This window comes from Petaurus breviceps, unplaced genomic scaffold (genome assembly GCF_028583685.1).
Source record: "Petaurus breviceps papuanus isolate PSGF00001 unplaced genomic scaffold, PetGlider_PUasm1.0 90895, whole genome shotgun sequence".
NCBI lineage: Eukaryota > Metazoa > Chordata > Mammalia > Diprotodontia > Petauridae > Petaurus > Petaurus breviceps.
Window position 1 is genome coordinate 32,785,837 of NW_027187372.1, and position 17,335 is coordinate 32,803,171.

General features: G+C 47.9%; 1 protein-coding gene across 10 annotated transcripts in view; it reads left to right on the plus strand.

The window, feature by feature from the left end:
• The window catches only part of SRGAP2 (SLIT-ROBO Rho GTPase activating protein 2), a 259,458-nt gene that overhangs the window by 234,531 nt on the left and 7,592 nt on the right, over window positions 1–17,335 (plus strand). For 8 of the 10 annotated variants that reach the window (XM_069074711.1, XM_069074709.1, XM_069074706.1 and 5 more), the window contains exons 17-21: window positions 983–1,088; window positions 5,457–5,681; window positions 10,121–10,200; window positions 13,810–13,990; window positions 15,559–15,705. In XM_069074711.1, the coding sequence (XP_068930812.1) occupies window positions 983–1,088; window positions 5,457–5,681; window positions 10,121–10,200; window positions 13,810–13,990; window positions 15,559–15,705 (739 nt within the window). Of the gene's footprint in view, window positions 1–982; window positions 1,089–5,456; window positions 5,682–10,120; window positions 10,201–13,809; window positions 13,991–15,558; window positions 15,706–15,980; window positions 16,847–17,335 lie in introns of those variants that run through there. The other 2 variants (XM_069074714.1, XM_069074715.1) reach the window with 2 other exon arrangements.

The window sequence follows — 17,335 nt, forward strand, 5'->3', positions numbered from 1 at the left end:
CTCAGGGTCACATAGAACAAGCAGAGACAGGATGTGAACCAAAGTCCCGGGGTCCCAAATTCAGTGCTCTTCCCTCCCTACCATGTTGCCCCTGTTAAATGCCTCCTCTGTGTGGGCTATTTAGGCTACGCATCATTCACTATTTCATCCAGCCCAGGAGCACTGGGCTCAGTCATCACCAGCATCTGTAGCAGGTGGCATTGGCCTTCCACAGCAGCCTGGGGTTAAATGGATTGGGTCATTATTGCTGAGGTTTCTGAGAGTTCTGTCTGAATGATGAATGGCTCCTGGGGGCAGAAGTGGCAAGGCTTTGGAAGATAACTTCTTCCCAAAGCACCTGAGGTTTCTCCTCATACCCTTGAGTTTCTAAGTTTGATTCAAGTGCACACATTGAAGGCCAGCCCCGTGGTAGCTGCTGCTGCCTCTTCTTGTTCCCAGGACAGACGGTCTTCGTGTCAGGAGCTTTTGCCTTGCCTGGCTGCTCTTCCTTTGCCCTGGGGAGTCTAGTCTTGGCTAAGACTAAGTCTGGCCACTTAGTCTTGCCCTAAAGGTCTGACTTTTTCCTGACTTACCTGTCTGTAAACGTCAGACTAAATAGCTTGTTCCTGCAGGAAATCTTCACTCCCCAGGCCAGGGCTTTGAACAGCCACCTAATGTGAAACCCAGAGGGGGACAAATCCAGACACAGACTGCTTTGACTTCTGACCTCTGGGCCAGATTTTCTGTTCTCTGACTCTTCTGTCAAGGTAGTATTGCATAAGCCACCTCCTGGGCCTGAGTGCCCAGACTGTCTCTGTGGGCATGCCACAGCTGTCTGTCCTCATCAAGCAGAGCAGGGGCTTTCATCAGATCCCTGGGGTTGACTTTGCCATACCTGGGGTGCTGAATTTGCTACACCTGCAAGTAGTAGGGGGGAAACCAACTGATGACCTTTGGGTTTTCTGTTGTGGGAGAAAGAGAACTCATTGTATTCTCCTTTCAGGTATGGACAACCTTCAGGAAAGAGCTCTGCACATCCGGAAAGTCCTCCTTGTCCTGCCCCAGACAACGCTGGTCATCATGAGATACCTCTTCGCCTTCCTCAGTCAGTGAGTGTCTTCCAGGAGCTGCTCCCCTTCAGGGGGTCTTGGATGAAGGCCCCTGGGGATGTGAGAGAAGGACATGCGTCACTGCTTCTGATTTAGACACTGACTCTTTTCCTTTCAAAGGAGTATAGATCAGTGCAGTCTCTGGCAACATCTCACTCATTTCTTTTTCTTTGTACCTCTCTCTGTCCATCCCCTTCCAGATAGCACCATGGATAGAGCATAGGACTTGGAGGCCTGAAGACCTGAGTTCAAATCCTACTCAGATACTTAGTAGCTGTGAGCCTGGGCAAGGCCCTTAACTGCTCTCAGCCTCAGTTTCTATAAATTGAGGATAATAGCACCTACCTCCCAGGGATGTCAAGAAACTCAAATGTACAGAGCTTTGTAAGCCTTGAAGTGCTATATAAAGCCTAGCTAATATTATTTTTTCTTTCCTTTTTTCCCTCTCCCTCTACCCATCTGTTGCCATTTTTCTTTTCTTTTTTCTGGCTTATATCTTGGGCATGCTGATGGTACCCAATGGCATTTAGGGTCCCAGCAGTTCACATCTAAAGCCTATCCCCACTGTGGCCGTACCCATTCTCTTAACTATCCTGACCCTCTGGCACCAGGATTGCTTGGTGATTAGTGGCAGAAATCTGCATTTGACCCAATGTGGAGGCAGGGAGGAGCTGGGAACCTCTTCCCCTCACTCTTAAGTGAGTCCATCTGGTCAGCAGCCAATCAGTGCTCCAATCCTGGCCTCACCCCTCCTCCAGAAAAACCTCACAACCCAGAGCAGAAAGTGGGATCTGCCCTATTTCTCCAGCCCCTTGGGGCCACAGCCAGAGCTAGGGTGGGGACGGGATTCTAGGGATCCAGGCTATAAATGACCAGAATAGTCTGTTTCTTTTGGCCATGATTTCAAAATAGGCAGTGTGTGTCTATTTGTGATAGAGAGAGACGGAGAGTGTCTATGTGTGTGTTTGTGTGGTGTTTGTGTATGGGTGTGCATATGTATGTAGGCATGTGTGTGTGTGTGCGTATGTGTGACTGTGTGTGTTGAGGGTTTATAGAGAAAGTGAGCAGTGTAGACTCATAGCTGTGAGATGTGTCTGGAGCCGTGATCCCCAGGGCTCTGGGTGGTACTAGATAAGTGACCACTGTTCAAGAAAAGACAGAATCACACAGGCTCAACATCTTATTTTTCAGAAGACCATTCCAAAGCAACATTAGTAACCACAGTGTTTCCTAAAATAACAAATGGAAAGCAGGTGATTGTGAGGCCCTAGTCACATGAACACAGAGTCTCGGGAGACTTTGTGTGCATTCCAGTTAGATGGAGCAATGGTCGGCAGCTCCTAGCAGAGGCTTGGCTTGAGGCCACACTGTTGAGATCCCTTCTTTTCCTTCACTGTGGGATTTAATATGTGCTCTATCCCTGTAAAAGAGAGGGAGGGAATAAGCATTTATATAGCACCTACTATGTGCTTTCTCATTTGACCCCCATGACAATATTCTCCCCATTTTACAAGTAAGGAAACAGGTGAAGTGATTTATCCTGGGTCACACAGCTAGTCAGTCTGAGACTGGATTTAATCATAGGTCTTCCTGACTCCTGAGCAGCTAGGTGGTGCAGTGGATAGAGCCCTGGTCCTGGAGTCAGAAAGACCTAAATTCAAATTCAGCCTCAGATACTGACTATCAGTGTGACCCTGGGCAAGTCACTTAACCCTGTTGGCCTCAGTTTCCTCATTTGTAAAATGATCCGGAGAAGAAAATGGCAAGCCACTCGAGTATCTTTGGTAAGAAAACCCCCAAAATGGAGTCACAAAGAGTCAGACATGATTGAAATGACTGAACAACAACAGCTTCCCGACTCTAGGCCCAGGGTTCTATCTCCTGTGCCACCTAACTGTCTCTAGCCATGGCCTCTTGCCTTAGACTGGCTTTCAGGGACCTTGATTATTTCCAAGATAAGATGTACTGCTTGTTCATTCTTGGAGAAGTAGAAAAGAACCTGACTGACCAAGACCCTTTCAAGAGGCTAAGTGGATGCATTGTGTGACCCTCAGGTAGCTTCCAACCCACAAGTTCCTGTCCTCACAATAAAACCTCAGTCGGTTGCCCCAGAGCTTGTGCCCCACGGCCTCAAGAACTCAAGACAAACAACACATTCAGGTCCTGGCCTCCACTCCTGGGCCCGTGAGGGTGTTGGGACAGCTCCCCCCAGCCTAATTCCCTAAGGAGAGAGGCAGGAGAGGGGCGGCAGAATGCACACACAGAGCCACTGCCGTGGTCGCACTTGGCCAGAGCTAGGTGAAGGCCCCCCGCTCCTTTTTGGCCAAAGCTCATCAAACCGAGCCAAGGCCCAGGGCCAGAGTGTAGGTGACGGGAAGAGCTCTTTAAGTATCAGATACGCACGTGATTTATGAAGGTGCATCATGAGGTCTCCTGCCCTGGAAGGCTTTGTTTTTAAGCTTTTCTTCACTTTGCATTTTTTCAGTTAACAAACATTTTTTCTCTCTCAAAGAGGTGGTGACTTCGTCTGTCGTCATTCACCTGGTGAGCATCAGAAGCAGGATTTGAACTCAGGTCTTTCTTGCCACACAATACCTAGGGAAACAAAAAATTAGTGGAACCAAGCACATCACTATCCAAATGATAGCAACGCTGCCTTCTTGTTCCCAACTCTACTTTGAGAAGAGTAAATTTTAAAAATGGGATAGATCCCACAGCCAGGCTGGCTGATTGATCTGATTTATGCTAAGCAGCAAAGAGTTGAACTTTCTTTCATCCGAGCACCATAGATAGAGGTCTGGGAGGGACCTTAGAAGCTACTGAGTCCAGCCTGCCCATTTTACAGATCAGGAAATTGAGGCTGACTTTAGGTGACATTAGTTGGTCACATAGTATGTAGTTGAGGCAGGTATTCCTGATTCTAGGCTGGCACTGTTTCCGCTACACCATCTAGTTTCCTCCCAGAAATGGTAAATTCAAATCAGTTTATAGAATTAACTAATGAAAAGAATTGACATTGCAGATTTGCAATAGAAAGCAATGATACTTAGAATTTGAGTACACTCTGGTAAGAGACCAGCAGGATCTCCACGTAGACTTCAGACCTTGGCTTGGGGAAGACGGAGGGGAGGGCCATGAAAAACACCACTGTCCTATGAAAAGCTTTCTAGGCCTTCCCCACAGGCTTCTTCAACACTTCTGGGTTCCAGACCTCATTTTACATGACGGTCTTTCATCCCTTCCAAGTATTGTTCACAAGTAGGCCCTGGGGACTCAGTGCTACGGCCTCTAAGGAGAAGGAGTTTAAGGAGAGGACCTGGTGGGCAGCACTGAAAATGAAAGGAGTGCCTCTGGAACTGGCCTTGGTCTGTCGGGGAGGGGGGAGGACTCAGCAGGCAGTGACAGCTCACTTAGGGATTTGTGTCCATGGCCAGGTTGGAGATGTGGCTTCAGCAGCTGTTGGGTGAATGGGAGACACATTGGGGAGGGAGTTCCCAGGGTAAATAAATCCCCAATAACAAAGTCAGTCTCCATCCAGAGGAAATCTCCTTCGAAGCTGAATAGCATGCTGACCTATTCCTGAATAAATCCTGGATGTGCTAATTGAGGGGGATGTTATGAAAATGGAAAACAATTGCATCAGCTGTTCCAGAAAGAAATGCGCTGGCTTGATAGAATAGGAAAGCTAATCGCTTGGCTTTTTTTTTTCTCTCTCTCTCTTTCATAAGCCCAGGGCTTGGAGAGAAGTCAACCCAATAATGTGGACATTTTGCTGTAAAGCAAGATATACAATAGCCCACATCTTCTGCCCGTGTAATTAACAGGGCACCTTGGGAGTCCCCTGTATACTCCATCAGCCCCGAGGCATGCCCTCTGCAGTAGCTATCCCAGCTCATGCCTCAGGCTGCCTTCTGTAGGGTGAATTTAGAAGATCTTTGCAAAGAGGAGTCACTGAGCCCATCAGCCCCCTTAGCCCCTCAACCACTGGTCTCCTAGGAGCTGGGAAGGGAGTGGGAAGGGCCAAGTTGGAAGGCAGTCTGGACAGAGTAGATGGGCTTGGGATGGATAAGGAGCCAGATGTACTCCTTTCTTTAGGAGGCAGAAGAACAAACTGTTTCTATGAAATGGAGAAAGAAAGGCATCTGCTATTTGATGAGGTTCCTGAATTGTGACCTCATTGGTGTCACTTTATCGTCTTGGCTGAAGAAGCTCTGGGGGAGCCCAGAGCCAGGACGGGGGGCAGGTGGCAATTTGCAGACCTTCTGGTTTTGCTCTTGGCCATGCCTTCTGTGATTGCTGTACCCGCGCATTCATGCAAGCTCTCCCCTGCTTCCCCCTCATCCCGACTCCCTCTCTTGTCTCCTGTAGTTTATCACAGTTCAGTGAAGAGAACATGATGGATCCCTACAACCTGGCCATCTGCTTTGGGCCCACGCTGATGTCGGTGCCCGAAGGCCACGACCAGGTCTCCTGCCAGGCCCATGTGAATGAGCTAATCAAAACCATCATCATCCAGCACGAGAATATCTTCCCAAGCCCCAGGGAGCTGGAGGGCCCTGTCTACAGCAGAGGAGGAAGCATGGAGGATTACTGGTAGGTGGGCAGGGCAGGAAGGCAAGGAGCAGCCATTGTCCACGCTGTCAACAAGAGGGCACGTGGCAAAGCCCAGTGCAGATGTGCACAGAGCCCTCGCTGTTCAGATTAAATTGTCTGCATCTCGAGGTCACCTCATTCATCTCCCTGCTTGATGGTGGGACACTTCATGTTACGCCCCATTTTACAGGGATTCCAGGGATCCTCAGGAATAGGAATTCCATAAGCTTTTTTTATGTAATTGAAGCAAATCACATTGCTTCCTAAATTATTCCCATTTACCCAGTGGAGTGATAGCAATTGTGGAAGATTCCAAAGAGTACAAGACATACAACAAACAAATCATTCAGCGAGGCAATAAGTATTCATTTTGCACCTACTACGTGCTAGACCCCCAGGAGGCAAAGACAAAAGGGAAACAGCCCCTACCCTCAAGGAGGTTACGTTCTTTTTTGTTATTTTTAAGTTTTATTTTATTTTCATGAAGATTCACCTTCTCTCCCTCCATAGAGAAAATTAGAAAAACTAAACTCCTATTACACACAAGCAAAACAAATTCTCCCTCTGGCCTTGTCCTCCAAACCAGCCTCACTCTGCACTCCTCACCTCTCCTTAGGAGGCAGTCAGCGAGTTTCATCACAAGTCCTCTGGAATTGTGGTGCGTCTTTGTGTCGATCAGAGTCCCTACATCAAGGTTATTTTTCTTTGTAATACCATTGTAAGTGTATGAGTTTTTTTCTCCTGGCTCTGTTCGCTTGATTGTGCATTGCTTCAAACAAGTCTTCTCAGGCTTCTCTAAAACTGTCTCCATCATTTCCTGTAGCACAGTAGTGTTCCATCCCATTCACATGCCCCAGCTTGTTCAGCCATCTATCCCCCAATTGATGGGCCCCCTTTCAGTGCCATAAATAGTTTTGTACATTTGGGCACTTTTCCAAAGATGTTATATTCTAATGAGGGAGGGTCATTAGGGAGAGAAATTCTACATAAAGAATTTATTGCCTAAGGGTTGTGAGACATCCTAGGGTTACATAATACTCCTTTCCAACGACTGTAGAGAGAAGGATGTAACCATCCAAGTGGGCTTGTTAAAGGCAGTCCTCTTTGGACATAGTTGGTTGGACTTCTGGAGAATTCAGAGTGGCTGCAGATTCCACTCTGTTGTCCAAAATTTGATCTAACTCCAGTATGGTGTTACTGGATGCATGGAATCCTAGATCTGAGATCTGAAAGGAGCCTCCAGAGACCATGTGGGCTAGCCCTCTGCTTTTTGATGTTACTTCTCCTTTTTAAAGCAAAGACAACGGAGGCCTCAAAAGCTTCAGTGACTTGGTGGAGATCACACAGCTGCTGAGTGGTAGAGGGAGCCTTTAGAACCCTTGAGGCTGGGAGGAACCCCATTGGTGATCTCATCTATCTCCCATGTTTCCCCTCAATCTAATCGGTTGCCCTCTGGCCTCTGCTTACAGTACCCCAGTAAAGCAGAACTCACTCCCTCTTGAGGCAGCTTATCCTGCAGTCAGACAGCTCTGAGCTTTACATTGTGCCCAAATCTGAAGCCCTGAAACAGAGAGCCATTGCTTCCCACTCTGCACACTGGAGCTGCACAAGACAGTCCAATCCCCTTTCTACATAACAAACATTTAGACACCTGAAGGTGGGCCTCGTGTGTCTGTATCCACATCTTGGAAGTACATCCCTACTTTCTTCTGGGACCTGTCCCTCATTAGACATGGTTTTGCAATGTCATCATCCTAGAACTCTGGTCTCCTGCCTCTCAGTGCAATGTCCTTTCTTTTGCGCACTGCTGCCTCCCCTGAGACTACTCGGGAGTGTCCATTTAATGCCAAGTATGGTAGGGACAGCCTGTCTTTCTGCTACATTCAGATTTCTCCTTCCTTCACCTCTTTCCCTCCCTTCCTCAGATACTTTTTGAGCCTCAGCTAAAAACATAAACTAGCCCACCCCAGGGATCCATGTGGAACCAATTCAGTACCAGTAATCAGCCAGGTTAGGGGAGGCGAGGAGAATTTGTTTGTGTAGGGACCACACTCATCCACCTTGCCCCCTGACCCCCATAGGGAGAGATCCCAAAGGGTCATGTCTGTACTATAGTTTCAGTAACATCCCTCATCTGGGCTTTGCTCTTTCATGTGCATTTGCCATATGATATAATAAGTTGTTTACTTTTCTCAAGCATCCAGGTAAAAGAAAAAATGGAACAAGCTTTTCCAATGTATATAATAATTAGAAAGGGAAGTTGGTCAATTTTCTCAAGATTATTAGTCGGGCCATTAAGATACTATAGTTGTATCTGTGGACTTAGGGGCCTGATTGTCTTCTTCACTCATCACCACCTCTATGGGAGAAGGGAGATAAAATTATGGCAAATCTTTGGGACATTTTCCTAGACAAAAGAATCTTAACTTTCTTTTTTGTCATTAAGTCTTTTGGCAATCCATTGAACCCTGTGGACCCCATCTTAGAATATTGGTTTTAAATTCTTAAGATAAAATACATATGATTACAAAGGAAACCAATTATATTGAAATGCAATTATTAAAATATTAACCAAACAAATTCACAGAACCCAGGTTAAGATCCCCTACCCTAGACCATAGGTCTCTATGGCAGAACAAGTTTCATCTACCTTAAGGGAATGAGAAAGAGAAGGGCCAATGGTAGTTCTTCCTCAGAGTACCCAGGCATACCGTTCCCATGTTTTATATACTCCTGGACCCTAGATTCTCTCTGAGCCTTTCTTTGCCCTTGCTCTGGGAAGGGTCTCTACTCTTCTGGGCTCAGTCACCAAAGCATTACTCAGTGGCTCTCTGCTCAAGATCTCTGAAAGGGGACAGTAACGGGAAGAGCCAGTAAGCGCATTCTCTCAGCTTTCTCCAGATTGTCCTCCCTAATTTCCCTATGTTTGTGGATTTTACTAGCCAGTCCCTGGGAGGAGACCATAGGATTAACTAGGAAAGAGGTGGAAGGGCCCTGACAGCATCAGGTAAGAACTGGGGCTGTTGCATTTGATGGATCAAGAACCAGTTGCCTCAAGGTAGGAAAGGCAGGGGGAGAGGCTATCCCATAGGCCTCCATCTCTCATCCCTTCCTTAGTCTTCTCTAGAAAAGAGACTAGATGCTACAGCCAAAAACAAGAGGTGTCTCGTTTCAAGGAGGAAGCTGGAGGGAGTATAGAAGGGGTGGCTGGGGTCCTGAGACTGCTGGATAGAGGCCAGAGGAGACAGGGAGAGCCAAGACTTCTCTGCATTCCTGTGGCAACAGGGAGCTCAGGCCCTTTCCATTTTTTCTTCCCCAGCCTGCCTGAAAGACCTGGCCCTTCAGTGTTAGCAAAACAAAGTGCGAGTCTTCCCCGGAAGGGTCGACTACATGGCATGATGATACAGAGGAGGCTAGAGGGAATTTTATGACACCCTTTGTCTCTCCCTTTTGGTTTTTGATTCTCTCCAGAATTCCTCAGACCCAGCTGATTACATACCTAGGGAGACTTCAAAAACCCCCTAATTTAAATGCGTCATGGGACCCTAAGGGAAAACTAAAAGAAAAAACTTTGAGAACTCAGAGGTGGAAGGAAGAGGACCTTGTCTCATGGTGCTTTTGCTTCAGGGTGACCCAAAAGTCCTCCTCCCTTTCTTTGCTTTCAGAAGAAACCAGATTTGTTAAAAAGAAGGAAACACTACAAATGGATGAGATTTCCTCTGCCTCTCATCATGTAGAAGCTTGATGGTTGTGCTGAGGGTCTGTATCCCTCAGTGGCTCATTCATCAGATTTGAGCTGAAAGACAGGGTTTAGATGGAGTCTCCAGTAACTGTCCAGGCAAACTCAGAAGGGACTTGGATAATGAAAATCCAGAGTCCAGAGCACAATGTTAGCCAAGAGCTTTCCTTGTCCTTCACCCCTCTCCCTCTTCTCCCTGCCTCTGCCTACCCCACCATGCCTTACCTCCCCACCAGTGGAGATGCCCCAAAGCCACAGAATGGCATCAAACCTGGTGGGGAGGCAGAGAGTGAGATGAGCTCAAATCATGCACATGATGGTGGCTTATCGAGAGCTGCCTATGTATTGCCATAAAGAAATTCCTCCTCCAGCCCAGAAGGGTTTCTCTTGCCTCATCTGTCCTCTATCTCACATTAAAAAGTGTGAAGCTCAGGCTGTCTCAGCTGGTTTGCTTAGTTGTGCCTGGAGGAGATGGGTTGGCTCAGATGACCTCTGAAACCTACGTGTAAAATGTTTGTTAGGAGGGCGTGTTCCCTACCTGCTGTGTGCATATCATGGCACTGAGCTTTTGTGGGATGTAGAATGTGCAGAGGACCCCGTCCCTACTCTTCCCTGAAAACCAACCAGGCCTCCTCCCGTTGCCCGGGCAGTTTTTCTCCTCTGTGATGCTTTTGGTGACTTTGATTTGGTTCTGCCACAGTGAAAGCCCCCATGGAGAGACTACCTCAGCTGAAGACTCCGCACAGGACTTAACCGTGGACCATCACACCAGCGACGATGGTATGTGTGGGCCCTGCTTCCTGAGCAGCCAGCAGGGACCCCAGGGAAGAGGGGACCTGGCTACGTGGCCTGAGCTCCTCCCACAATCTGGCACTGCCAATGACATGCTGGAGCATCAGTAACAGCTCCTCTGCTTCCTTCGATCTTCTGGAGGGAGGCTCTTTTCTGAGATAGTTTAAGTTCTAATGCTGTGTCCCAACAAGGGGATGGAGAGTCTAAGCTATGTCGATTTCTTCACACTCCATAATTCTTTGGCCGTCCCATTCCCTGAGCTCCCAGTGGTTTGCAGCTAGTTCCCAGGCACCCATCAGAGTCAGCACCAAGTAACAAGATGCTACAGTGGTAGAGAATTTATTTGAAGAACAAAACAAAACAAAAAACCATCCCAGGGAATAGAGACACAAAATGCCAAAAACAAAGCAGAAGTAGAGCAGAGTAGGAACGGGAGCCAGGTCAGACCACCGACCAAGCTATCGACCCTTTCCAAAACTCCAGGCATACAAGGGCCTCCAGTCGACTGACCCCATGTGGGCTGAGAAGTGGAAGGCTCAGCTGTCACCTGAGAGCCTCTGTGTATTGCTTCTGATTTATTAAGACTTGCCTAGCCAGGATATGCTCCCTCCACCCTTCCAGCACCCGGTCTGGCCCACTTGGGCTCTGGAAGTCTCAGCAGCCAAGAAGGCACCTCCAAATTTTCCAGGGCTGAGGAGGAATCAGGACATTCTGCTGAGTTGTCTAGGCCTCCCACCTTGCTGGGAATTCTGCTCTCCCAGGCAGATGGCTCAAAGTGCAGTGTTGAGGGGAGGGCGCAGAGGAACTCATAAAATCTTTAGTCTTTTCTGGTTTGAGAACACATCTGTCATCCAAGAGTAGAAGCCAGAAAGCCATTTCATTAATAAGTAGTCATCTTCCTTTTCACCCAGCATACCAGAATTTAAGAGTCCTGTAGGCAATTTGATGTGTGCATCTGGAGCTAAGAAAAGAGTTCAGGGCTAGAAATGGAGATGTGGAAGCCCTCTGCCTAGGGAAGCCAAGGAAGGGAGCAAGGTTACCTGGGGAGATGGAGAGAAGATGGGTACTAAGTCAGAGCCTTGGGGGACATCCACACTAAGGATCAGGAAGAAGATGAAGTGTCAGTGAAGGCTATAGAGGAGGAGCCTGGGGAAGAAAGAGGGTGCAGGGGGAGTCAGCAGGGTCATCACAGACTACAGAGAGCTCCAGGAAGAGGAGTCGTGAACACAGGCCTCTGGGTCTGAGTCAGTCACTGAGCATCTTTACTGAGCGCTTCCTAGGTCCTGGGCATGTGTAGAGCACTTGAACACAGGAAGGCAAAGACAACCCTGCCCTCAAGGAGCTGACATTCTAGTGGGGGAGAGAGCATGTCAGTAATTAAATAGAGACCAGATACAGTCAGAGTGTATAGAAGGTATATACCTAGTTATTTACAGAGGAAAGGCACTGGTCACAGAAAGGGGACTGGGAAAGGCCTCTTAAAGAAGGTTGCATTTGAGCTGAGGCTTTCTGGAAGCCAGATAAAATAAGACAGAATACACTCGCTGCCATGGGAGATAACCAGCACAGAGGCCTTGGGGAGGTGGGAGATGCAGCACCATGTGTAGGGAACAGCCAGACTGCAGTACATGGGGAATCAAGCGTACAGACTGGAAAGGTTGGAAAAGGTTGGATCACAGAGAGCTTTAGATGCCAGGTGTGGTGGTCAGTGTCATCATTCTTGAGGGTGTTGGGAGCCAGTGAAGCATATTGAGTGGGGGTCTAGTTGGGGAGGAGCGTTACGAAGATCACATCAGCAGCTGAATGCAGAGCAGATTGGAGTAGGGAGAGAAAGAAGGCAGGGGTACTGATAGGGAGGCAGGGGTGATGAGGGCCTGAACTGGGGCCTGTTGTGAAGGCAGAAAAGCCGCTAGATGTGATGGATTGACTCAGTGGGTTCAGTGTGAGGGAGGACCGGAGGTGATGCCATGGCTCAGACCTGGACGGTGTAGGGAAGCTTGGGGATACCTCTTTTTTCTGCAAATGAGGGAAGGAGAAGACAGAGCAATGCTACAAAGAAGTTTTGAGGAGGGGAGTCGAGGTTGTTCCCATTAGATGGTCTCAGTCTCACAAGTCGAGGCCAAGCCATCTGCTGTACAGGAGGGCAGTGATGTGAGATCTGGAACAGTGACTTCGGAAAATTAGTCAACAAAAATAAAATGAAAGGCCCGTGGAGGCCAGTCAGCTTAATTAGGAGACTTCCTGTCGATGCTCTGGTAGTCCAGAAGTGACAACCTTCAGATGGTGGGATTTGTCTAAGGATCAGGGTTAACAGGTCCTGAACAGTGGAAAGTCAGAGGAATGAGGGGTTCAAGAACAGTGACCAGGCATCTGTTAAATTAACCTTTCAGGGCAGGGCATGTCAATTCTGGGTATGGAGACAAGCAAAGAGAAAATGAGAGAAGAGGATAAGCCACAGAACCGGAAATCACCGTGAGAGCAGAAAGCAGATGGCTTGGGAGTGGGATGGAAGGTCATGGTTGGACAGGGAATATCTAAACAATGTGTCTTAGAGGTGATACAGTTCCGTGTGATGGTGAAGTCTAAGGTATGATCATACTGGTGTAGGCTGGAAAGGAATAGAGGAGGAAGCCATTGACATTGGGGGTGTTTGAGTAGTTATTACCATGAATACAGAAGATCTGAATAGACCCTAAAATCTGAAATAGTTTTAGGAAGAAATGTGTTAGATCATTTGGTAGAGGAGAGAGAGCCAAAAAGGAGGTGTGGTCACTCTCCTCAGATTCTGAAAGGTTGACATTATATAGGATTTTGACAGAGGTTTCGCACACAGGAGCCCCACATACTCAGTTAAGCAATTTTGCTGAGAGGGGAGCCTGAAAACAAGGTAAATTGAGGCAGATAGGAATAACTAATGCAAAATAGAAGCTTGGACCCCTCAAAAGTTCCTGGGTATGGTAGCCCAAAACAAGAGTGCTCTGGGTGAATCAGAAATACCTCGTAACCATCTCTAGCATTACTAGAGAATTAATGGAGTCAATCAACATTCTGGGTGTGGACAACTTTTAATCACATAAGATTGGATTGAAACAGTATCATTTCTCCCACAATCCCAAGGATGATGGGGTACACTGGAATGGAAGACCATGGCCTAGGTGCTCATGGAACATTGAGCCCCAGTGGTGTGTACATGACAGAAGGATAGCATGCACAGGTCACATGAACTGCGGAAGAGGAAGGGTTGTTGAGGGGTAGATAGAGATGTCCTCCAGAAAGGCCAGTGGAGAGGAAAGAGCAGCTGTCCTGTGAGAGCACTCACTCCAAGGCAGCTTGAGCCAAAAGGCTCTGAAGGCCCATCCTTCTCATTGTGCTCTCCTTCAGGGGCTAGACAGGGATGAGCAAACTTCTTTGTAGCCTTTTAGGCCAGTCTAATGGACGGTTATAATGGAGGAAAGATCCATTCACTAGTGTCCTCCTTGCAAGGATTTCCTAATCAGGAGCTGAGTACCAGTAATATTTGCAGATTAAGGGCTTCAGAGCCTTACCCAGTCCCTAAAACTTTATTCATTCAATTTTTTTCCTTCTTGTCCCTTTCAGAGTGTGAGCCCATTGAGGCGATCGCCAAGTTTGACTACATCGGCCGAACAGCCCGAGAACTGTCCTTCAAGAAGGGGGCCTCCTTGCTGCTCTACCACAGGGCCTCTGATGACTGGTGGGAGGGCCGACACAATGGCATTGATGGACTCATCCCTCATCAGTACATCGTGGTCCAAGACACGTAGGTTGGGCCCTCAGGCCACAGGGCCAGGGTTACTGGTGCTGCTTCCAAAATGAGCCTTTAGGAGATGGACTCCCAGTGAATGTTGCCAGAAACTGAGAGTCATGAGATGTCGGCCGTCTCCTCAGTCTGGGTTCAATCTTTTGGAAGCCCCCAGACTCACCATCCCCCAAACAATCCAGTAACTAATCCTCTGAATAGCTACTTGGCATGTGTATGCCTAATGAGTGCTAAAGAAGGCAGGTGTCACCATGCAATGCCCTGGAGCCCTTTCCTAGACTGGGAGAGCATTTTCTTTCTGGTCTGGACAATCTTCAACCCTTCAGGGGGAAAGGGTGTTTTGGTTTTTAGCAAGTATGCATTAACCCTATCTGATAATCTTATTTATAATATTTTCCCACTTACGAACAAAATTGTATTTTGGCTAAAGAAACCCAAGCCAGAGACATGAGCATTAGTGATGAGGGTTCTTCCTGCCTTTCTAGGAAGTACCTGGATTAAGTAACATTGTTGAAATAATCCACTTTAGTTCAGTGACCTAGGTGAGGTTGATAGGGCGAGCAAGGAAGAGCAGAGAAGGAAGGGGAAATCAGGCTGCCTGCAGGAAGTTTTGTAGAGGGGCTCCACCTGCAAAGGAAATGGGCTTAGAGGGAAATGACTTGGTTTCGAGATTCCCTGTCCCATACCTTCCAACCCTGGCCCCCAGGCTGCAAGTCCTGCCCGACTTGGAACCCAGCCTGAGAAGGATCTCTGATCCCAGTTCCCATTGCCCTCCCTTTGGGTATCATGCTGCCAGGCTTGATGGTCCTTCCCTTAATATTATTTTTTAAAGGTTGGTATCCTGAATGAGTCTTCACCCTCCCAGCCTGTCCTCGGCTTGTCCTGCAGAGGAATATCCTCCCTCTGTTGATAACATCGAAAATCTGGTGATGATCTGTGCATCCAGAACCTTCCTAAATTTAGCATTTTGACTTCATTACAAGATCAAGCAGAAGATGAGCTGTGGGGGAGAAGGGGCTTTCTTGTCATCTTCCTATATGACCACTAGCCAGAGGGGCCAGGAGAGCAGTGGAGAGACCTGGGACCAACTTGGAAGCGCTAAATGGGGCTAGATTTGCTCCGATGGAGTGTGAGGGTCTCCTGCCTCAACGCCAGCATCTCCAAAACCTGAGCAGATATGCAGCAACCTGGATGTGTCTCTTCCTCCTCTGGGAGGTTGGCCCAGCCCAGCCTTGGGGTAAAAGGCAAGATGCCTCAGATCCAGAGTTCCTCTAGCTGGATCCTGCCATGCTTTCCTGAGGACCCAAGGGCCTGCAGAACTCAGCTGGATTATTTATTTAAAATAACTCCGATCAGCTCCTAGATTCCTAACTCCCTGCTTTCCTGCCCCTCCTTTCCCTGCACAGGGCCAGCCCACCCAGGGCCACTGGGCATTGCCGCCATCTTGGAGCTCTGCTGGGGAGTGTATATATGTGTGTGTTGGGGGGGGCCATCTTGCTAATTTAACACTGCTTTTTGTGTTATTGTTGTTTTCCCTCCTCCCTGCCTGCCTACCCCTTCTCCCCCAGTGAGGATGGTGTCGCCGAGAGGTCGAGCCCCAAGTCTGAAATTGAGGTCATTTGTGAGCCACCTGAAGAAAAGGTGACAGCCAGAGCGGGGGCCAGCTGTCCCAGTGGGGGTCATGTAGCCGATATTTATCTTGCAAACATCAACAAGTAAGCGCTGCTTTTCATTTTCTGCTCTCCTGACCGACTTAACACCACGCTTCACCCCCTGGTCTAACCCTAACCCTCCTCCATTCCTGCACTGCACATAGGGAGGTTGCCAAAAGACACTCAGCTTTTCCAGGCTAACAATCTGCATGCATTCATTGCTGCTGGCTAGATGGGTGGGGACGAGGAAGCTTCTGCAAGCTTCAGTGACGGGTCGAGGCTTCCTGCTAGCTGCGTCATGCTACAGAGGGCCGCTCTCTTTCTCTGTGTCCCTACAGTGTTTGTCACCAGGAACCCACCTGGGAATCCTAGGTCTGAAGCTGTTATCCAAAGCTCAAGGATGGCCAGTGGCCAAGTGACTGAGTTTGTCACAGACAACATGGACCAAAACTGTTCTGCTGAGGGCGGACCTCTTTGGTCCTGTCTCTTTCCTAATCCTTACCTAATAATAGATTCTTTCTTCTCTGAAGGTTCAAAGCCTTGTGAGTTTTGTACTAGGCTGATATTAATTTTGGGCATGTTTGATTGAATATTGTTTGTCTGTTCTGCTCCCTGCTCTTGGTATTCACTCCTATGGAGGAAAAGATCACTGTTGCCTCTTCCCTGGCCACCCTCTCCACATCCCACTCCCATATCATTGTGCCCCTTCACACCAGAAGAAGAGATGTGTGGCCTTAGCCTCGTCTACCCTGCTCCATCATTCAGGCTTACTGCAGGCTTCCCGTTCCTTCCAAAAACAGGCTTTTGACTCTGATCCCCAAATGATCACACTGGCAGTAAGCTAGGGTTTTCCACCTTCCCAGCCCAGGATTCCCTGCCTCTGACTCTATGTCCGTGCCCCTCGGCCTCTGCTGGGGACATTCCAGGTGTTGGACAGCCAGTCTCATCTCTGCCTCCTCAAGGGGCATGATGTGAACTCAATCCATCCCCTCTTCTAGATCCTGAAACTTGGGACAGTGTCAGTAAGATGTTGACGGGCCCCTAGGGCGTGTTCCGCGAATGCCAACTAGTAATGACGCAGAGTTTCTATTCCCATATGGCTTCAGAAGAATGAAATGATTTGCACAAGGAAAATCTGTTAACTGTAGCCTCTGGACACTGAAACTGGAAGGAGAATAAATGTGCTTGTTGTTTCTAAACCATATCAGGTCGCCTAGATCTTTCTGCCTTTTTTTGTTTGTTTGTTTCCTCCAGCTAGTCATTAGAAGCGGGACTTGCTCACCCCTACCATATTTTTCTCTTGAACTTCAAGTTGGGGAAGTCAGTTATGTTAATTCCACCTTGGAGATATCCACTTACCTCCTTATTTAGAACTATTTGTAATTTAAGCCAGTAAGTGAAAAGCAACGAGGATTTCATTCATTCCCCAACCCAGAGAGCAGTCCCAAACTCACTACCCTGGTGAGAAGGCAGGCTAATAAAAAGCATGGTGGGCTAATCCTATTTTCTTTATTTACAAGGTTATGTTAATTACAAGGTTTTAATCACACTAATCCTAGCCTGTAATTAAGCCAATAACAGGGGGAAGGTGACTGTGTAGGTGTGTGGTTTTATAAGCCACCAGCATAGTTGCTGCTTTTGATATGAAGGAATTCATGGAAGAAGAAATTCAGTAGTCACAAGTTTGCCACCA